The 23,845-nt window shown below is 39.3% G+C and overlaps 1 protein-coding gene across 1 annotated transcript in view; it reads left to right on the plus strand.

Moving 5' to 3' along the window:
- Positions 1–23,845, plus strand: part of LOC126252635 (uncharacterized) — a 204,952-nt gene that overhangs the window by 130,053 nt on the left and 51,054 nt on the right. Inside the window, 4 exon segments of the mRNA XM_049953538.1 lie at positions 5,501–5,611; positions 16,151–16,198; positions 16,200–16,304; positions 22,606–22,983. Coding sequence (XP_049809495.1) covers positions 5,501–5,611; positions 16,151–16,198; positions 16,200–16,304; positions 22,606–22,983 — 642 coding nt within the window.

The following is a 23,845-nucleotide window of genomic DNA, read 5'->3' on the forward strand; positions in this document are numbered from 1 at the left end:
AAGATCATTCATTCTCGGTCTGTTTTTCTTCAAGGAGACAATACCTCATAGGCCTGTTAAATGTACTGTGACATTTGCGCATTATAAAGACCTCCTTGTGCAACATGTGATTCCAACTTTCCAAGAGTGCAGCTGTGTCCACACCACTATTTTTGTGCAAAACGAGGAAACACCACATGTTCACTTGCCAATGACCGCATCATCTCTAGGCAGTTTAAAGATTTGTGGCCTTCCATATCCCCCAACCTAAATCCATGTGACTTCTGGTTGTGGCGATATATGAAAGATTGTGTCTATCAGGATATTAATGAACATACTTGTGATGCAATGTATACAGCCCGCACTGCAGGACTTGAAACGCCTTCAGTTTAATTATAACCACTCTGTACATAATACAATGGTCCCATTAGTAAAGAAATAAAGGATGATGCGTGGGTGAGATTTGAATATACCATTGCTGTTGATCAACTGCATTTCAGCCAGTGTGCTAGCCCACTAAACTATTAAGACATTATTAATGACGGCAAGACCTGTACGTAACCTCGAGTGCCTCTTCAAATTCATAATCCTAGTAGTTCTCTTGCGTGCTCATAGTATATGTTGTTCATGCAAAGTGAAAAAGTTTTTCAGCACTCATGTGCAGCTATAAATAATAGTCAGTTTTCAGAATGATACTAGTCCCCTTGAGAAGTGATCGACTTGTGGTTAATTGGCCACACCTCAAGATTTTAACAGTGGCTAATTATCTTGCCCTGTCAAGAGTATATTTCAGAAAAGTAGGCTCAGTGTACAAAAAACTTGTCACCCTTGGGAGACATAATGCTAACACTGCCTCTAGCATTTGATAACTGCCTCTGTTTTGGGAGTAGGAGTGTCCACAAGTTTCTTCAAGTAAACCATATTCAACTGAAGCCAGTCTCTGATCAAATCCCATAGAACTGCCGCTGTTCACTACATTTCATCTGCTGTTCCAGATAGTCCCAGACATTTTCTCTGGGATTAAGATTGGACAATTTAGTGGAACTCTCGAGGTTCGATAAGATGCCAGAGAGTTTGTCAAATGGGGACCGCACGTATGCGGCCTTGTGAATGTGGCTGTTGTGATATTGTAAGACAGGAGTGTCCACTGGATACTCAACACAAAGATGTAGCAGAAAGGGCAACATTCGCTCATTGAAAATGTCAAATAAATGTCGTGATTCATATTTGGGGTAACCCTAATTAATAGGCCCAAATCACAGTACAGAGAAACACTGAGGGTTACAGTTGCCTCATTGGCAGTCAGTGCACTTGATGCCTCATATAGAAGTTACGGACCTTTGAAGAAGATTGTCACTGACGAGGCTTGATACTTGCTTGACAATGTGGTCGTAACCTTGTGAAAATGAGATAGCTCCTTTCCGCCTTTGTTTGTGTGTCTTAATGTTGAACCTCCTTACTGTGTAAATTCAGTACAACTGACTGAGATGTACAAATTGACTGCTTCTCTGCATTACTTAGGCCTGTGGTGGTGGTGGCGTCACATGATCACTTGTTACCATTTCTACACCGTCTGCAGCATTCCAAAGTGACCAGTGTGCTCTTTTAAGGGGATAAACCAATATTTTGTTTCAGTCAGCTTATAATATATTACGTCTGAACAGGCCTCGAAGGACTGGATCAATCGACCGCCGTGCCATCATCGGCCCGTAGGCATCACCAGTTGTGGATATGGAGGTGCACATGGTCAACACACTGCACTCCTTGCTGTTGTTAGATTAAATGAGACCAGAGCCACTACTTCTTCTACGTCTACATGGATACTCTGCAAATCACATTTAAGTGCCTGGCAGAGGGTTTATCGAACTGCCTTTACACTATTTCTTTATTATTCCACTTTCGAAAAGTGCACGCAAAAAACAAACACCCATATCTTGCCATGCGAGCTCTAATTTCCGTTAGTCTATTATGATGATCATTTCTCCGTATGCAGGTCAGTGTCCGTAAAATATTTTCGCATTCTGAAGAGAAAGTTGGTGATTGAAATTTTGTCAGCAGATTTCACCGCAATGAAAAGTGTCTTTGTTTTGATAGTGTCCATTCCAAATAGTGTATCATATCTGTGACACTCTCTCCCCTCTTTCGTGATAATACAAAACATGCTCTTTGTACTTTCTCAATGTATTCTGTTATTCCTATCTGGTAAGAATCCCAGGTTGTGCAGCATTATTCCAAAAGAGGACGGACAGGTATAGTGAGGCAGTGTCTTTAATAGATCTGTTACATTTTCTAAATATTCTGCCAATAAAACACAGTTTTTGGTTTGCCTTCACTACAACATTTTCTGTGTTCTTTCCAATTGAAATTGTTTGTAGTTGTTGTTGTTATGGTCTTCAGTCCTGAGACTGGTTTGATGCAGCTCTCCATGCTACTCCATCCTGTGCAAGCTTCTTCATCTCCTAGTACGTACTGCAACCTACATCCTTCTGAATCTGCTTAGTGTATTGATCTGTTGGTCTCCCTCTATGATTTTTACCCTCCACGCTGCCCTCCAATGCTAAATTTGTGATCCCTTGATGCCTCAAAACATGTCCTACCAACCGATCCCTTCTTCTAGTCAAGTTGTGCCACAAACTTCTCTTCTCCCCAATCCTATTCAATACCTCCTCATTAGTTACGTGATCTACCCACCTTATCTTCAGCATTCTTCTGTAGCACCACATTTCGAAAGCTTCTATTCTCTTCTTGTCCAAACCGGTTATCGTCCATGTTTCACTTCCATACATGGCTAAACTCCATACAAATACTTTCAGAAACGACTTCCGGACACTTAAATCTATACTCGATGTTAACAAATTTCTCTTCTTCAGAAACGATTTCCTTACCATTGCCAGTCTACATTTTATATCCTCTCTACTTCGACCACCATCAGTTATTTTACTCCCTAAATAGCAAAACTCCTTTACTACTTTAAGTGTCTCATTTCCTAATCTAATTCCCTCAGCAGCACCCGATTTAATTTGACTACATTCCATTATCCTCGTTTTGCTTTTGTTGATGTTCATCTTATATCCTCCTTTCAAGACACTGTCCATTCCGTTCAACTGCTCTTCCAAGTCCTTTGCTGTCTCTGACAGAATTACAATGTCATCGGCGAACCTCAAAGTTTTTACTTCTTCTCCATGAATTTTAATACCTACTCCGAATTTTTCTTTTGTTTCCTTTACTGCTTGCTCAATATACAGATTGAATAACATCGGGGAGAGGCTACAAACCTGTCTCACTCCTTTCCCAACCACTGCTTCCCTTTCATGCCCCTCGGCTCTTATAACTGCCATCTGGTTTCTGTACAAATTGTTTGTAGTATTTTGTTGAATTTACGGACTTCAGATTAGACCAATTTATTGTGTAACAAAAGTTGTGTAACTTTGGGGAACATCAGAAATCACTTGTTTTACTCGATGACTTTCCGTCAGTTATTATGAACTGTGACCCCTCTGACAGGAAATCATGAATCCAGTCACATAACGGAGATGATATTCCATGAGCACGCAATTTCACTACAAACTTCTTGTGTGGTACAGTGGCAAAGGCCTTTTGGAAATCTAGAAATGCGGAATCAATTTAAAATCCATTGTCAATAACACTCAACACTTCGTGTGAGTAAAGAGCTAGTTGTGTTTAACACACAATATATGTTCCAGAATCCTGCTGCGTATCGACATTAATGATATGACTCTGTAATTTAGTAGATTAGTCTTACTACCTTTCTTGAATATTGGTGTGGCCTGTGCAACATTCCAGTCCTTGGGTACAGATCTTTCATTGAGAGAACAGTTGTATATGATTGTTAAATATGGAGCTATTGCATCAGCATATTCTGAAAGGAACCTAATTGGTATACAGTGTGGACTGGAAGACTTGCTTTTTGTAAGTGATTTACGATGCTTTGCTACTCTAAGTATATCTACTTCTAAGTTATTCGTGTTGGAAGCTGTTCTCGATTGAGTTCTGGAATATTTGCTTTTCTTTGGTGGAGGAATTTCTCAATAATCTAGTTCCTCTGTATGCCTCATGAGGGCTGAGTACACCCCACTTGCCGAGAGTGCTCAGCAGACCCAGATGGTCACCTGTCGGAGTGTTAGCTGAGCTCAACAGTGCTAACTTCTGTGATGTGACAGCAAGTCTGTTGGCAAATGGGGAGCTTGTAATGTATCTCCAATCTGTGTGTGCCTTGCATAGCTTCTCAAGTTGCAGTGCTGCCAAATTAATTCTGCATCAACTAAGTTTCTTATTTTGAGAATCACCAATATGACTGATGTACCTCTTAAACATGTCATTGAAGTGGGGCAACCATTACTATGCTGTACCGTGCATTGATAATGTATGTAGCAGTCCCCTACAATAAAAAAAGTACATAAGTTACCGGGGACAAACATGAGTGCACTGGTGCATCAGATTTATTATTTCAGCTGTCATACAGAATAGGAAATGGCTGCAAAAAACATCGAATTGACAGTTGTGATAAGGACTTCACATAAGAAAACGTGAACAGTTATTTTAGTGTGAATAACTGCTCTTGAAATCAATTAACTGTTTGCAAATGTTGCACTGACTTTGTTTTGTTTTTCAGTGTCTCAGTTATGATTTCAAATTACTCTGAAACTGTGGAGCCCCGTTAATTAAAATTGTTCTGAACTGTAATGGGAGTAATCAAATTCACCCTTAACATTTGCATTCATTGGAAAACTGGCACTCTTCCAGTACATAACCATGGATTTCTTTACTTTACTTTCAGTGTGTTCCAATAAATGTCCCAATAAAATTGCAAAACATTTAGAAATGGGTATATAAGCAGTGCACTTGAAGCCGACTTCTGCAAGACTGTTGGAAAAGTTTGAGTCTGAATATAATGTTCACTGTAACTTGATTACAATTAATTTGGAAGAATTCGATTCTGACACTTAACAGGTGTGTGTCCTTATCCTACCACGCTGAGCAAAAGTAGAGCTGTATACCTGTTTTTGCAAAATGTTTCCAGCTAAACAGATCTTCATAATATTACATTCAAACAGAATGACTGGAAGGTATTTGTCCATAAGAAGGCAAAAATTCCATTACTGCTGATATACAAGCACGTTTAAAAGCTTTGGGAGCTATTTGTTCTTTTCTTGAGGATATGAGAGAGAGAGAGAGAGAGAGAGAGAGAGAGAGAGAGAGAGAGAGAGAGAGAGAGAGAGAGAGAGGGAGGAGGGAGGAGGGGGGGGTATTAGAAAGAAGGGGGAAGGTCTCACTATCCCAAGGATGAGAGTGATCCACCTGTTGTGAGTACAAGAGAAAGCAGTTTCTGTTTCCTGTAGTCCTATCGTCCAGGGCTCTGAATAATCTCCCCCACCCCCCTCCCCCCTTTGATAAAGGAACTAGTTCTTACGAAAGATAGAAATTGAAAAAACCCTTTTCCATTCATAAAAAAAATTCAGACTGGCAGAGATCGTGAATCGTCTTACTGCAAATGTTGCAGGCACCTCCTGTGAAGCCACTGTTGCAGCAGTTAGAAGCAGAGCTGTCAGATACCGAGATATCTGATATCAGCCCTGAGGATGGGGATAAGACTGCTACTGTTGAGAGAAAGGTTTGTCTACCATCTGCAAACTTTCTGTTCACTTTTCTTTTACCAAGTTTTCTGACTTTTGAAGAATGTAATGCACTATCCCAATAAAATTACAAAGCTATTAATTATTGTTTGATTTGGCAAGATAATTTCTCTGACAATGCAAATCTCACATTAACTTCTAACAACATCCCCTTTCTTCTTTCCTAAATTTAAACAGTTTTTATTGCAAATTATTTTAATGGTTTATTTAATTTTAATTTAGAATTTTTGTAAAATTCACTATCATGGAAGGATGGCTAAAATTTTATGACATCAGTTTATTGTAATGTGCATATCAGTAAGTCATGTCTACTTCTTTCCAAAGTTTTCTCCCTCACATTTAACATGTGATCTAGTTGTAAAGAAAACAACAAATTTTTTGCAGATATCGTCATAGTTTTCAGAATAATAAATCACTGTACAGATTAGAGTGTACTTATATTGTAACTTCCTAACATCTTAAAATCACAATTCAAACTGAGAAGTTTCATAGTGTTAGTGTGTCGGAGAACCTCATTAGTGATTTAAACTTCTGTTTTGAAACAATCCCCGATGCTGTGAAAAAGTTGTTCTGCACAGTATGCATTCTCAGTTGTACAAAAGAGGTTCTGAAGTGTTTGTAGCTGAGGTACAAGCAGATTACGTTCTCATAATTCTCAAAATGTGGAACACTTTTTAGTCATCCTTGTGTGATACTGCAGTTTAAAGTTGTTGACACGTCTGTTCCACATGCAACTTTTAGAGAAATATCAATTTGAAGAAAATATTGTTTTTAAATTGTTCTAAAAATCTAATAATGCATTATTTTTAAGCACTTATCAAAACACTTTGCACTGAAAATTTATAATCTGTACAGGCACCATCAGAACTTAATGACTATCTTTTGTAAGCTCGCTTCTTTCACCAATTTCGATATGACTGCAGCCTTGTGAGGATCTCAAATGCAGTGTAGACTTCATGAAATTAACGTGTGAAAATTTAATCACTTGAGCATGCTCATTTAATTGTATTTGGCTTGTGGTAATATCTAGATCAGATGATGCATTAGGTGGCCAGTCGAAGCACTTCAGCAATTCTTTCTTCCTGCTATTTTACTGAACAATATAGACAAAGTTTCAGTGGTTAACACTAGAACATAGGCCTGTATGTTGACCGAGCACTCGGCACCATTCTTCTTGTACAGCTATCCTCAACTTCTGTAGAGAACCTCAATAGCAGCTAGTATAGAAATAGGATTTTAGTCTCTTAACTTTACAAATGAACGGACAACAGCATGCATACAAATATTCACAATGGTTTTGTTGTAAAATTTTGAAAGAGAGTAAGTCTTTCAAAAATGGTATAGTTTTGAATTGCAAAAATTGTAGAATTTATTTTATCAAATTTTCTTGAATAGAGAAATAAAGCTGGAAAAGCACACATCACATGTCTGATATCAACAAAGAAACAGCAGATGTTCAAAATGAACCATTGTGACTGCATAATTGTTGTTTTATTGAATTAATTTCTGGTGATGGTATAATAGCTAAATCAAGTGCAGCTTTTTCTAATTTGCATTCTCACGAACTGACTAGTAATGCACATCTTGGTACACAGCTTACTGTAAAATACAATCTAATGCCTTAGGTCTAGTTCCAGCTGTTGGATTGGGTGTTTAGGGCATTACTGCTGCAGAGATGTAGCTACTTAAGTGATTATAATGCACTGTGTTTGCAAAATTAGTGCAGAGCTTAAATGTGGGGAGGGTTATCCATAAAACTATTTTGATACAATGATTTCTGATTATAAGTGTCTCACAGTGGTCTAGATGATGATGATGATGATGATGATGATGATGATGATCATGATGATCATCATCATCATCATGATGTAATTTCAGCTCTGACTTCTTAGAACACTATAACCTTTCAGAACTGTATATGCATTCAGTAATAATGTCTAGCACACATTATGGTCATCACATCTTGACTGAATTAAACAGGCATGTAGAAAAGGAGTTTCTTGTGAGGCAGGTATTATTCATGTTGGATGACTGTAAGTATTCTTTCCATGGTCAGGATCATAGAGATATCATTGTATCATAAGTAGGAGAGGGGGTTTAGCCGTGAACAAACATTTTTCAGTTATGTTCAAGAGAAAATTCACACCCTTGCCTTATTATCCAGATCTACATTTTCAAACAGTGTAAACTCTGGGTTGAAATATCAGCACTATTAGGAGAAGGCTAGATTGCTACTCACCATAAAGGTGACCTGTTGACTTGCAGACAGGCACAATGAAAAGACTGTTACACATTAAAAAGGTTAGGATGGAAAAGGAGAGGAGCTGTTAAAGGAAAATGACAGGTGGGCACCTTGGCAGAGGATGGCACGCAAAAGAGGATGCTGGAATGTGAAAAGGGGTGAGGTGATAGGACAAGGGGGTGGAAAATGTAGAGTGGTCGGTGTGGGGTCAATAGGCCATTGAAAGTGAGCATGTTGTGCCACAGAGTGGTCCACTTTGCTCTTGGCCACAGTTTGGAGGTGGCCATTCATCATGGTAGACAGCTGCTTGGTAATCATTGTAATATAAAAAGCTGTGCAATGGTTGTGCGGAGCTGGTAAATGACATTCCTTGCCTTCAAAGGTGACCTGCCCTTTGATGGGGTAAGATAAGCCTGTGCCAGAATGGGAATACGAATTGATGGGTGGATGAATTGGACAGATCTTGGACCTGCATCTTTCACAGGGAAGGGGCTGGGATTTGGAGTGGCATTGGGATGGAGTAGGATGTTGTGGAGCTTGGGTGGCTAACAGGCCAGCACTTTAGAAGCATTGGGAAGTTTCTCAGGTAGGATGTCCCTCATTTCAGGGTACGATGATAGGTAATCAAAGCCCTGATGAAGGATGTGGTTCAGTTATTCCAGTTTGCAGCAATATGTAGAGGTGGGCTTGCTTGTGTGAATGTGTGTTTTCTTTGTTGAAGAAGGCTCTGCCCAAAAGCTTTCTATTGTGTAACAGTCTTTTCATTGTACCTGTCTGCAAGCGAATGAGTCATCTTTACGATGAGTAGAGATTTAAGTTTCCACTGTTTTCAGCAATTTCATTGCTCACTCTTTCTTCCTTTCACTGGCAAGTAACCTAGTGCACAATTTTTAATGAATCCATTGGCAATGATGCATTAGTCCCATTACAAAAAAGTTCCAAATATTTATGACTGTGTAAGGCTATGATTTTTGGGCAAAAAAAGTCCAAACATCAGATACTTATCACAGACATTATTCTGTTCATGTAGAGAATCCAGTAAGTCAACCCACTGTGTTGCAACTTAGCACTGTTCAGTTTCTAAAATGAAAGAACTCTAAATGTGATGAAGTGTGAAACGACGAGCCATTTGTTTTTACTGATGAGCAGATGGGGAAAGTGGATGATGATGTTTGTTTACAGGCACCTGTTAGTCCATATTGCCAGAACAATTTCTCATTGTTTTGGCTAATTTCACTTACTTGTTCATCAGTTTCATGGCCAACATCATTACATAAGACTAATTTGTTTCAATTTGTGAGCATACAGCTTTATACAAGGTGGATCTGAAAAGTTTGATGAATGGTCTCAGAAAAGAAAGGAAACAGGAGTTAGAAACAAAATACTTTCACTGGCCCTCAAAGTAATTGCCGTCACCTGCAACACACTTTTGACATCGGTTGTAAAGCTGTTGGAAATTGTCAGCAAACACATCTTGTGGAATCACTTGAAAAAGCAGGATCACATGCTGGGTATCTGTATCATCACAGGAGATGAGACCTGGTGCTACCGGGTACACTCTGGAATCAGAGTGACAATCAGTGGCATGGTATCCATCATCTTCCCCACCTTCCTCAATTAGAAGTTCATTGTGAATTGACTCCTCGCTGTCAAAAAAAGGCTATCAAAAGTGTCTTAATCTTGGATTTTGTGAGCCAACTGTTTTAGGGAAGTGGGGAAGATGAACACCATACCATTTACTGTCACTTGGTCCCTTGATTGTATAGGTAGAACCAGGTCTCGTCTCTTGTAACAATGCAGATATACAACAACTGACCACAGTGCTGTGATCGCTTCCACAAGAAGCATTTTCTGTCAGTTTCTGACAGCTTTACTGCTGGTCAGAAGTGTGTTGTAGCTAATGGTGATTATTTTTAAGGCCAGTAAAAGTATTTTGTTAGTAACTTTTGTTCCCTTTCTTTTCTGAGACTTAGTTTTCAGGTGCACCTTGTAATTTGTGAACATGGAACGTCACTGGTAGACAGTATGATCACGTGACATTCTCTTCATGTACTGCATGTAAGTTGTGATGGATACCAAACATTTGAGGTTCTTTTAACAAAATTTGTATTATCGTACTGACTTCCTAACTGGTAGTCTTGTCAATTGCAAAACATGCTTTGGATGAGTACTGTAGAGAGAGAACGGCTTTCACAACCTTTCCCTTGCAGAGATGGACGTGTACTGACAAGGGGAAGGCCTCAGACACAGCCAGCCAATTTGGCTTACGTTTGACATATCACTTCTGTGCAACCAAAAATGGAAAACTTAAGACATTTTGACTCAGTAGCCCCCACTCCTTTTCCCTCATTTTTGAGAAAATCACTCCTAAAGTTCATGACATGCAATCAATTCAAAATTGACAGGATCAATAAATAATAGAAAATTCAGCGTTTTTCGTTTATATGGGACCCACATATGGATATTTTCCTATAAATCGAGGAAAGAAAGTTATTTGACTGTCAATTATGTTCCTATAAGGTAAACACTGCTCAATGAAAGTGCTACTGATGTAGCAGTCGAGGCTTCTGGCTGTAGAGTAGAGAATCTTTGTTCAATTGCCAGAGGCCTTCAGCAGCTTTTTTTTTCCCATTTGCAACTCTTTACTGATCAAAATTGATCGCAATAGGAGGGCTAATAAAGAATTTTCTATTTCTTTCTTTCTTTTTGGGTGTGCCTTATGACAACTCAACTCTTCTGCTTTTTGTTGAGTGGTCTCCTTGAATACAAAATGCTTAATAAGATAAGTAAATGAGTGAGGAAAAATAATAAATTGTACAAATAAATTTCTCAAAAGGCTTGGTTTAGTAAAGCATTAAAACTTTAATCCTAGAAACTTTACAGTGGCTCTTTCAATCACACTGTTGAAATTCCTCTGTTTCCTTTTGAACAACCAGATGGATGGTATCGTCATGAATACATTCAAAGCAAGTTTACTCATGGCACCAAGAATATCTAATGAATGGAATCTTGTCTAAATTACGTAGTTCCTTCTAAAGATTTGGTGGAGAACAGACTTTGTTTAAATTTATTTATTTATTTTTGCAGTTAATTTTGATGCATGTCAAGCATACCATAACACTGTCTGAAAGATCCGTGCTGAAAAATAGTCGTCAATTATGCTTGAATTGTTACTGCATCCAGATTATTGTGCAATTCCCAATGGGTTTCCAGAAGCAATCTGCAATTCTGAAACCTCAAAACGAAATTTTTAACTCTGCGAAAGAAATAAGTATTGCATAGCTGGCACACAGGTGTGCACTTTGCCAGTATTGCTTCTACTGTGCAAGTTGATTGACCCTTATCATCTATAAACATGTTAACATAGTTAATGGTTATTGATTTGTCCACCTCAGGAATCCAGTGTTGAATATTGTCTGCCACAACATGTGCGCAGGGATGTAAAATGATGCTACAAATAAATTACGTTTGAAAGTATATGCCCCCCCCCCCACTTCACGCAACTGAAGTGTAGCAATTTGCTTACCTCGTGTCTTGTAGATGTTGCCCTTGTTGGTTTCTTCAGTCAGTCACAAGCTCTAATGCTTGTGCAATAAACAATGCAATAATAAGGTGGCAAGTGGATAGGTTTAAATGCGTAAGTCGTAAAATGTTAGGATGTTAACTAATTTTGTGTTGTTTATCCAGTTGCAAAATTTGTAAAAATTTCTAAAATCAGTCTATCATTGACATTCATAGTGAGATTCCCTGTCATTAAGCACCATAAAAGTCACAAAATACTTCACACAGTCTGGTAATCTAAAGAGGCAACTTTATCAATGAAGTCAACCTTTATGTGGAGTTGCACTTCGCAGTTCACTTGTAGCTACCTCAAAAACCAGTAATAGACTGCCTTGAATTAACACAACATTGTACAGGTATGTCATCTGAGGCAATTTTTCAACAAACTGTTCCCCCTTTGCATGAGATCAGGTTTTATGCAAGGATTCATGTATTACCTCCTCGGAAACTGATCATAGACTAGCAGTGAACTATCCTAGCAGTTTGGCACCTATTTTCTCAGGGCGCACTTCTGATTGGTTCATCCTTTACCTCAGTAACTATTGACAGCAACCAAAATTTATAATCATCATTTCCTGACAAATTGAGTGATACCGGAATTATTACTAACAAGTGATCAGTGCAAGTAATGTCATCAGCATAGTTGAAGGGGTATATTAGTATTCAAACAGTAAATATAAATAATAAAAGATTAACTACTTGACCCCCAGCATTGTTGTATGATTCATTTGTCATTTGTAGTCAACTGTTAAATTATGATGCTTACAGTGCCATCTATTGCTACATTTTGTAACTGTTTATTTTTCTTTTGCCATAAATTTTCTCGCTTCTCCTACAATATTCGGTAACAATTTGGTGTCTTTCTGACCAGTGGTGTTATTCCTACAGTGTTTTCAAAGTTTAACTTTAATTATAATCGGCCTATATAACTGTAAGGAAATATCGACATTATTAATGGAATAATTAAACAACTAAAAATGCACATGAGGCTGTCTTACTGACAGCTGACTCTGAGGAAATAAATGTTTAAAATCAGTAGTTTCATGCATTTTTATGATGTGTGTGTCTGTTATTGCTCCCGAAGTCCGCCCCTGGTAGCCGACTAGTCAGCGCGACAGAATGTCCTACCTAACGGCCTGGGTTCGATTCCCAGCTGGGTCGGAGATTTTCACCGCTCAGGGACTGGGTGTTGGGTTTTCCTTATCACAATCATTTCATTCCCATTGACACGAAAGTCACCGAAGTGGCGTCAACTCAAAAGACTTGCATCAGGCGAACGGTCTACCCGACGGGAGCACGGCATTTCCATTGCTCCCGAAAAGGCAAGATGTAATGTCCCTTCTTGCAGAAACATTTCAGGCTCTGGTTGATCCACAACCAAGTATTGTTAAAAATTGTTATAGTCTTCCTTCTTTTTTTAACCTTGGGATTTTCGCCCTGTGAGAAAACGTTTTCATGGAAGTACCTTTGCAGTATGGTAGTGAAGTAAAACTGCTTTTTCACCAGTGCCTTAGACTAAGATAGCCCAGTGTGTCTCTGTCATGGACATAAGTACAGATATTTTGGCTGCACGTCTTGGTCATGACCCCCCCCCCCCCCCCCCTTTGAGAAATACATGCATTATTATCGTTGTCATTGTCAGACACTCGTTTTGTGTTTGTGGAGATTACTTTTAACCATCAGATCTTCAGTTACATTTAAGTTCTGACCAGTGTGCTTGGGTACTGTTCATATCTCCCAGAAATTCAACTTGAGATGAAATTTAATGTTGGCATACTCAGAAAGGTGGAAGTTGTCAGAATTACATCACAGGTATGCTGCTTCTCACCATCTGTTGTCATTTAAATTCTTATCTAGCAGCTACATAAATTCTTATCCACTAGTGTAAAGGTGTCACAGGCATCTGTCTCCACAGAATTCTTTGTCAATGTCTGTATCTGCATGAAAACAATATTGCTTTTATTTATAGACTGACTCCCACATGCTTTGATTTTCAAAAAGTGTTCTAGCTTCTTTGAAACTGATATAATTCAGGAAACATAAACAACTTTCCTAATGTGGTGGAGGATATTCTTATGGAACTGAAGACTCTTATAGTTTGTCAGAACGTGAAATATATGGTAATGAGGTCATTCTGCAAAAGTTACATAGTAAACGAGATTGTGATTGATAATTTAAAAAGAAAACGTTTAGTGGAATCAACAAAACACAAAAAGTTCATTCACTTGATGTACTCAACTTATATTGGAATGCAGATATATCTAATAGATTTTTTAGTGTTCTTATTAATGTGTTTAACACCAGTGCAGACTCAGTGTTTGATGGCTGTAATAAACAAACAGTAGAATGAGGAAAGATGATAACTCACCATATAGTGTAGACATTTAGAAGCGAGTCCTTCCTGGAGTGATCTCTTTGGTTTCATTGGTGGACGTCTCTCTCCCTTCTGCCCCCAGCTTTCATTTAGTGACAGAATAGTCACATTCTGTCACTATAGTAGGAGGCCCTGGTTTGACAATTAAACCGGACTGCAGTTCTCCATAGCTCTGTCGTAAGACATTCCTTTAGGAATTTCTAACGTTCAAATATGCTGGTTATTTATCAGTAAAGACCTATATCTGTACTTCACAAACAATTGTGGAGTGCATGCAGAGGCTACTTTTCTTTGTAACACTTATTAGGACTTCTTCCTGTTCCATTCACACATGCAGTGTGGGAAGAAAGATTGTTTAAATGCTACTGCGTGTGCTGTACTTAGCCATTTTGTGCAACATCCACTAAGAAAAGTGTGCCCTGCATGTTTTTTCTCCACCTAATTAGCCATGATAACAAGCTCAGTTCCACAGTTTTGCATTTGAAATGAATGCCATAAGCAATGAAAAATCTGCCAGTGAAGAGTTCTATGTTAAAACTGTGCAGAGGCGATCATTCACAATTTTTGGTCTGGCTTCTATGACATTCCCAAAAACAAATTTTCTGATAAATATTGTGCTTCGTGGCCTCCTTTTCAATCCAAATATTATATAACAAGTGGAATGAGAGACGAATTTTCTACGATTTAAGAAAGGTGCACTGATGTTCATTACATATTGCACCACAAGTAGCTCAGTGAATGATCAGTGTTTATGAAATTAATTGTGGATGACAACATCCTTTTTTAAAGTAGCCTCAGTTATTATTTTCATTTTCATCTGGCCTTTCTTTATAAGTTATGTAATTGTACCAGAGAAGGAAAGCTGCCACTCACCATATAGCGGAGATTCTGAGTCGCGATAGGCACAATAAAAAGATTCACACAATTAAAGCTTTCGGCCATTAAGGCCTTTGTCAGCAGTACACACACACACACACACACACACACACACACACACACACACACACACACACACACACACACACGTGCGCGCGCGCGCATACACACGCACATCTGCAGTCTCAGAGAGCTGAGACCAGACTGCGAACAGCAGCACCAGAGCATGATGGGAGTGGCGACTGGGGGGGGGGGGGGGGTTAAAGAGGAGGCTGGGGCAGGAAGGGGAGGGATAGTATTGGTGGGAGTGGTGGACAGTCAAGTGTTGCAGTTTAGACAGAGGGCAGGAGAGAAGGTGCGGGAGGGGGGGGGGGAGGGGGGGGTGGTAAGTAGTGGAAAGGAGAGAAATAAAAGTAATTAAAAGACAGGGTGTTGTGGTGAAATGACGGCTATGTAGTGCTTGAAATGGGAACAGGGAGGGGGCTGGATGGGTGAGGACAGTGACTAATGAAGGTTGAGGCCAGGAGGGTTATGGGAATGTAGGATGTATTGCAGGGAAAGTTCCACCTGCGCAATTCAGAAAAGCTGGTGTTGGTGGGAAGGACCCCCCTCCGCACCTTCTCTCCTGCCCTCCATCTAAACTGCAACACTTGAGCGTCCGCCACTCCCACCATACTATCCCCCCTCCTCCTCCTCCTTACCCCCACCAGTCGCCACTCCCATCATGCACTGGTGCTGCTGTTCACAGTCTGGTCTCAGCTCTGAGACTGCAGATGTGTGTGTGTGTGTGTGTGGTGTGTGTGTGTGTGTGTGTGTGTGTGTGTGCGCGCGCGGCTGATAAAGGCCTGAATGTGTGAAAGCTTTAATTGTATGAATCTTTTTATTGTGCCTATCGTGACTCGGCATCTCCACCGTATGGTGAGTGGCAACTTTCCTTCTCTGGTATTGTTACATTCCATCCTGGATTTTCCATTGTTTAAGTTATGTAATTTGTAGACGTTGTCTTGAAATGTGGTTTCATTGAAGTAATGGCTGAAAATAGTGAACCGTAATTTAAGTGTGCAGGCACATTTAACGTGATGCCATTTAAGAGCAGTAAGAATGACCAAACATAAATTTCATTCATTGATTGTGTACAGGAAAGCAAAAGTACTAACACTCTTCTGTAGTTTACAGTTACTGGTTTGGTCTCTCTCTCTCTCTCTCTCTCTCTCTCTCTTCTCTCTCTCTCTCTCACCCCCTCCTCCCCCCTCCATCCCCCCTCCCCCCTCCATCCCCCCTCCCCACTCCATCCCCCTCCCCCCTCCATCCCCCCTCCCCCCTCCATCCCCCCATCCCCTCTCCATCCCCTATAGCATGCCACATACATATAAAATCACCCATATTACACGAAATGTCTTGTTGCTCTGCACCCACTAAAATCTATACCTGAGGCCTTCGTTGAGCATGGAAGTGAATCTGCAGATGCCTGTGAAGGAGGAACTGGACCGCGCAGTCCCACCGCACGAGCTGTTTGGATGTATCAGTGGTGAAATCCAAAGCAGAGCTGGCAGCACGCGGTGGCCTCGCAGGGCGACAGTTGCCCTCGGGCAAGAAGGCTCTCAGCTCGAGTGGCTCGGTGAGTTAGGTGAAACACCAGTACACAGTAAGACGCTGTTATTTACAGCCAAAATTGACCTTGAGAATGTTGAGCAAATTGAGCTTACAATGGTGATTGTCACTATATACCTGAATTATGGAAGCAATTCCATTAATTTGTTGGTAGCAAATTAAAATTTATGACCAGTTTCTCCACTAGCAAGCAAGAAACGGGTTAACCAGTACTGTTCTATGCAGGAAGAGGCATTCTGTAACAGCCTTTTACTGTGTCACTATACTGTCTATAAAGGCAACTTTTATTTGCAAATTTGTGATTGATGCAACATGAGCATTCAGACTTGCAGTATTGATCACCATTTCTCATAGAATCAAAGATATAAGTACATAACAATCATTAGAGTGGAGGCGATGGGAAGCAAAACAATGGAATTAAGAGTATGGTCATTAACTGCAATAAGAGCAGTTTTCTGCTGCAGCTCGGTAAATCTCTTAGGTAATCACTATTTCTATTAATGGCGTATTGAGCAGAAAATTAAAAATAGTCTGTCACTTAAACAACTCATTTCAAGAGCATTAATAATAATATCTTTGCATTGTTTCAGTTGTAATATGACATGAGCCACATTCTTAAGTAAAATGAGAGAATGTGTAGTATTAGGAATGAATTCTCTGTGTATGTTTTGCAGGAACTTAATCATTAAAACATCTAGTGCATTATATCTTCATGTCAAATGCTGGTTGTCCCTTCATTAGTTTGTACATAAGTTTCATCTGATCTATAAGTGCTTCTGTGTTTTCTGTCTCATCTTACTATACTTCTCACTGAATTTGTGGTTTTGTGTGGCCAGTGCCTTACAGATTTATACATAGTTTTTCTAGTTTGTCTGAAAGTTTGTGATATTGTTCTTACTAGAATTACTGTGGTTGTTTTTAAAGTAGATTACTGATCATTTGTGTCCACACTACCCGAGTCGCAACAACATTCTTCACTCACCCTTTATTATGCTGACCAGCGCAGCTCTGAATCTACTATGGTAATTCAGTTAGCATTGATATGTTGCTCAGGCATTAGTTTGAATCAGAAGGGCACCCATGGCAGTTGGAAATCGGCCTTCATATCCAAAATTCAGCATCGTTTTTCTCTTTAGTGAACCTGTGGCATAGTATTTCATATAATTAAAGGCACATGAAAAGCCCTGTGGAATCTTTGGAATACTTCTGATGAAATTAAACAATCAGTGCATTGTGTTCAAAAAGTCCCAGGCTTTGCAGAGAACTTTTTCTACCGACACCAGCAGTACTGATTTAGTAAATTGAGGCACTTCCGGACAAGTGAACTTCAAACAGAGTTGTTATTAACTGATATGAAAATATTTTAAAGCAATTTATTTACCAATAAAGAATTGCAAGATTCTCATTATGCACCCAAAACTTAATACTGAGTGTGGGACTGACTTCGTGTTCTTTCACTCTGTCAACAGTTTTGTACCTGTGGAAAATATTTAACCAAATCTTGGGGACCTTTCCTTACAGAATCGTAGCTGTCAAATTCACCAAAAGCAGATGGTGGCATAGCTGATATGTTAAGCTCATGTTTTACTTTAGATGAGAGTCTGGGTTAACAAGAATGTAACTCAGCTACAAATGTTTACACAGATTGGAGTTATGACTCAGTTAAGGTTGGGTATCCCAGTTGAAGGGTAATTATAAAATGGAGTTCCAGAAAGATCTTCCAAAGATACAATTTTTATTGCATGCAAGATATGTTGTAAGGTTGTTCAGTGTTAAAATAAAATGACAAATTGTTAAGAATGCTGTTATGAAAGGAAGCTTTATTTTTTGTCCGTCTGTATGCAGCATGTACACTAGAGTGTAAAATTTTAGTTGTTACTTATTATTTTTTCTTTGTATTGTAATACTAAGAAGGCATGAGGCATTGCAAGCAAATTTTATACTTCCTGCCATTTTGCTGTGTTGCATGTGCTATTGTGTTGTAAGTACTTGTTGAAGCCTTTCAATTTATTTGGTCTAAGGTCTTTCGTGTGTTTATGTTTAATGTGACAGAGATTTGTGTCTTGCACATAGTGAATATTTCTCTAAAAAGCTGACATTTGTTTGTTTGTTATTTCACTCCCTCGCCATGTGCAGTTGTAACAAACTTTGCCTTCTAATTTGCTGAATAAAAACTAGAAAGTTAGTACAGGAAAAAGAGGAAAGATTTCACACATATATTCCTTTAATACTGTTTATTAATTTGGAAATTTTGCAGAAAGGCAGTATTATAATTGGAAAAGGTGTAAATCACTTCCATTTACATTTGCATGTTCCTAGTTTATCTGTGCTAAAGATGCAGTTGCTTGTATTACGTATCCATGCCTATCCCTAAACGAGTGTGTGTGTGTGTGTGTGTGTGTGTGTGTGTGTGTGTGTGTGTGTGTGTGTGTGTGTGTGTGTGTGTGTCAGTGAAAAGGGTCAGTCCAAAAGTATTGCTATGCTTCTGTGTTGATGTATGAAGTCCAGTCATATACTGAGTTGTACCTTACCACAGTCTTTGTTAGTTTCATTGTCTAGAAATGCAATAGCAGCAGCAGCAGCAGCAGCAGCAGAGTCAGGGCTGTGCATGAATTGTCATATGACACGAGATTTGTACAAAAGAAAAATAATCATTGAATCTGTAAGTGAAGAACACATTGATCAACGCATCTGTGCAAATTGACATATTAGGTCCCAGAACTACAGCATCCTGTTTAAGTCTGACAAGAAATAAGGTGATGAATGAAGGAACTGATCTTTATAGATGAGGATGATGATGATGATGAAGTACTCACTATTGATGATCCTGCAGTTCTGTGTGATTTATTACATCAATACTGTGCCAATTGAGATGGCAGCAGTTGCATTTATATGTTTCAGCTGCCTGTAGTTTTTCCAATTTTGTGGGAATTTTTTGAGTAAACCTGACTCTTCAAGTTGCCCCACAGATAAAAATAAAAGGGGAAAGAGCAGGCAGTGTTGGTGGCCCAGATATCTTCTTGCCCTTACTGTCTGTCACGTCCTCACTGAACACTTCCATAATTTTCAAGGTTCCCAAAATTATACGAGGGGTATTCAATAAGTAATGGTACACATTTTTTTCTTTTTTTTCTGAAAGCAGGTTGGTTGCATTCAGGATTCCAGTGCACCAAATTATTCCCCTCTTTCAGTTAAAAACCCTGTTTTTCAACATAATCTCTGTCCAGTGCAGTGGCCTTTTTCCATCTTACATGCCCACATGGTACCTCTCTGCTGGTCAGCATTGGAGCCAATGTCTTTCTGCATCAATAACATCCTCATCATCCACATATTGTTTCTTGTGGAGCAGTGAGGTATTTGATTGTGGTCCACCAATAACCTCAAATGAGTGTGTCCATGTTCTATTCTCTTCTACAGGAGCGTAACTTATTGAAGTGAGACATATCATTTACAATAACAACTGTTTGTTACAAGAACTAAGTTAAATACAACCCAATGAAATTTGAGAACCACAGTGTATTAAGGAGCAGGCAAGATTAAGTGTGATATAGTCCCACAAAGCTAGTAACTCGTTGGCAGTCTCCTGATGGGCAGCAAGTGCTGTGATGACACTGTTGTATGAGGCCGAGAGTTCATAGGCCGTCTACTGGTAACGACACAGTCCCAAAAGATGATGAGCTCGTGGACAGTCACAACAGATACTGCGAAGTGGTTCTCTCTGAGCGGCTGGTGGAGGTGTAGCATCAAGATGTGGCTCAGGGTGAGGGCAGCATGGCACCTTGGCAGGCAGAGAAGTGGCAGCAACAGTGGAGACTTGAGGCAGATGTTGGTTGCTCGGAGCTCGGGATGTAACTGTGTCCCTGGGTGAAGTGCCAACTTAAGTGCACAACTGCGGGAGGATACATGTGTGACATAACATGAGCATGTGGCCGTGCAGATGTAAATTAGTGCCCACGATTGCAGCATTACACGCCGCCACCTAAATGCCAACATAGTGGTGAGACTGGTGCCCCTAGACACTGTGACTGCTGATGGCACGACTGTACACAGCACCGTGCCTCTTCTGTTAATATATAACCTCCTAGGTAAGGTAGCGCCAGACCTGGCCTGCGAAACATACACGTAAAAGTGGTGGCTGAAATATGCCGGGGTAGCCCTACATCCTCAACAGTCCGCATATTCCAACACTGCAGAAGTCACTGCTTTGTGTGGCTGGCTGGCACGCAGGACATCGGACAGGTTTGTGCGACCTTCCGATAATGACACGTGCCTCTCCTTAAGATTCACCATGCTTTTGTTCACTGCTATGTCTCCATAGACATTCTACAAGCACTTATGAATATCTGCCATTGTCTGGTTTTCCACAAAAAGAAACTCTGTGACAGCTTTCTGCTTGGAACATGCCTCTGTTATGGATGCCATTTTGAGGGCTATGTATAGTGCAGCCACCTGTTGGAACTTCATGAAACTATAGGAGCTGAAGTGGAAATAAAGCACAATGTCCAAAAACAGATAGTGCATTTTTTGAAGTGAAATTGGCCAAGAAAAAAACATGTTCCATTACTTACTGAAAGCCCTGTGTATGTGCTGTTGCTTCATCTAGATGAAAATATTCATACTATCTCAGTTTGTAATCATCTGCTTGCTGTTTTTGAAAAATGTTGATAATGTTTATTGGCTCAGTTTTAGTTTTGCTAAAATTTGTCAAACTGGATCAGTCAAGATCAGCTGGAGTAATATGACCGAGCGAGGTGGCGCAGTGGTTAGACACTGGACTCGCATTCGGGAGGACGACGGTTCAATCCCGCGTCCGGCCAACATGATTTAGGTTTTCAGTGATTTCCCTAAATCGCTCCAGGCAAATGCCGGGATGGTTCCTTTCAAAGGGCACGGCCGACTTCCTTCCCCATCCTTCCCTCATCTGATGAGACCGATGACCTCGCTGTCTGGTCTCTTTCCCCCAACAAACCAACCAACCAACCAACCAACCTGGAGTAATATGAGTCTGAGGGTTGAATTATAGTAAATGTCAGCAGGAATGAAATGTGCGTGAAGAACGAGGCTAAAATTAAAGTCAGGTCATAGAAGAAGTGTGTTATGCTTGCATGACAAGTCTGAACTACATACCAGCAGTGTTATCACAAAATTTGACAAGATTATCCTACTAAATCCACCACATAGTCTGAGTATAGAAACTTCAGAAATCTCAAGTTGAAAACAGACTTAACCAAAACCTTATCTCATTAAAAACGTTACACTACATCCTTTGTCAATCGCTTATATTTAAAGAAACGGAGGCATTATTTTTGGAGTGACCCTTGTACATACTGACAGTTACCTCAAGACATACCTATTACAGTTTAATTCTTTGTTAGATTTACTTTGGTGAGATACAAAACTGATAAAACCCATAAAGCAAATGGCACAATGGATTAGAAACTGTTTATTATTTTAGGCACTTGAGTTTGTTAGCTCTCTAAATATGCACGTTGGCACATGAATAAAAACAAAATTTTTCATTATTGAATGGAAAATAATGCTGTATCATTTTCAGTGAACTTTTATACAAAATAGAATGTGTGCTTTTGTTTTAGAAAGTGTTTCTGCCTTTCTACCATAATCTCCCTAATGATAATCCCATCTCTCCCTTTATGCAGCATGTTGAAAAGATTGGTCTTGTACATCACATTAGAATACACTTGACTTGATTGTTCCTGAAAGCTTATGAGCCTGTGACTTAGCATCTCTTGAATGGTGACATCTTTGAAAATAATGAAGAACAGCAAACAGCATCTCATCCATAGCAATATTCTCAAATGTGTTCTAATTTCATCTCAGTAAACATACATTTTGTCTCTTACCTGCCTTTTTTTCTTTGTATTCTTATCCTTGACAAGTTGTCTTTTCCCTTTGTGTGTTTGACTGTCTACATCTAGTAATTAAGAGTTAACAGATTATGAATCTGTGTATAATGATTATTAGTTTCTACCTATTGATTTAAGGCATGGTTCATTCCTTCATTTTGTTGATATTTCATACTAGTGTAGTTTGGACTTCTATTACAGAAACTTGTGGATGAGTTCACTCGGGTTTGTAAATCTATTGTTTATGGTTTCTTCCTATTTTATTTTTATCCTTTAACACAAACAAATATTTCACTTGGTTACTTTAAAAATAATAGCATTACGTCATTGTAATAAGAAGATACAATTAACAGTTAACCAGTATTTTTGGTTTCTGGAGTAAATGATAGGTTGAAGTGTCTCAAAAGCTATTGCTTAATTTAACTCTCATTGACTGAATTGCAGGATTATGGGTTGGATGATAGTTGTGACAACTCAGATGAAGATGATCAGACAGGAAGACCTTTGTATATAGAGTATGTGGGTCAGCAACAAGAGCAGCAGCAGCAAAATGGGATAGATAACCATTTGGCTCAGCAGCAACAACACGTCCATCAGCAGCAGCAGCTCATTCAGCAGCAGCAGCAGCAGCAGCAACAACAACAACAACAACAACAACAACAACAACCTCAGCTGATGGCAACTCGTCCGAGCACCCTTTCCTCTCCGGGGCAAATGTACGGAACAAATCATGTCGTGCCAGCTACATCACATGTTCACTCACTGGTCTCTCAGTTCTCCTCTGTGCAACAGCAACAACAGCAACAAACACAACAGCAGCAGGTCAGTCAGTTGTTTATTTGATTAGAATACTAATTCACCTAAGCACTTAATTGTAGTTATTAATGAAAGATGTTTGATATTGTAAGGAATGATCTTACAGAACCTGGAAGCTGTTCAGTGATACGAAAGTTCATACAGCTTTTGGAATATTTGGATTTTTGGTTTTTCACTTTCTGGTTGTGTTACAAGTAATAAACAACAGAACATACGATTATGCAAGATTGAATTACTGAGTGGCAGGCAAAAAACGTGAAAAACTGACATGACATGGTTCATCTTCACATGACAGTGTGTACATCTTTGTGTTTAAACATCCTGCTATGAAGAAGAAACAGGTTGACTGCATAAATGATCATTCATCTTCTCTTAAGAGTCAATTTACCCTGCAATTTTATTTGTAGCTGTAGATGGTGCTCTTCTGTGGATTGACCTTTGTTGCAAAGTGTTTGTTGAAAAATGAAGCCACCGTAGAAAAGGCTGTTCCATGCAGCCCATAGTTTGTGTGGATTACATTAAGGTTCTTTTACAACTTGGTATTATTGTGGGTAACAGATTTTTTACAGCTTATTGTTTTATTAATTATGTTTACTTCAGCTATCAAGAGGAGAATTTCTCTTCTGTAAGTAAAAGGTGAAAGAGAAGTGTGAGGCTGAGGACTTGTTGGCAAACAAATATGTTCTGTTTATCCTAATTTGGATTCAAATGTTGAGTTCATAGATGGTAAAGGACAGGTTCTCTACAATTGTACCCTTTCATGGTGGAACTTCCATAGTTACCTTACCTGTACAATTTGTTTGCATTGCCTAGTGTTTGCATTATATTATTGAGGAACAAATTGGTCAGATATTTGAGAAGAATCATC

The sequence above is a fragment of the Schistocerca nitens genome, chromosome 4 (genome assembly GCF_023898315.1).
Source record: "Schistocerca nitens isolate TAMUIC-IGC-003100 chromosome 4, iqSchNite1.1, whole genome shotgun sequence".
Taxonomy (NCBI): domain Eukaryota; kingdom Metazoa; phylum Arthropoda; class Insecta; order Orthoptera; family Acrididae; genus Schistocerca; species Schistocerca nitens.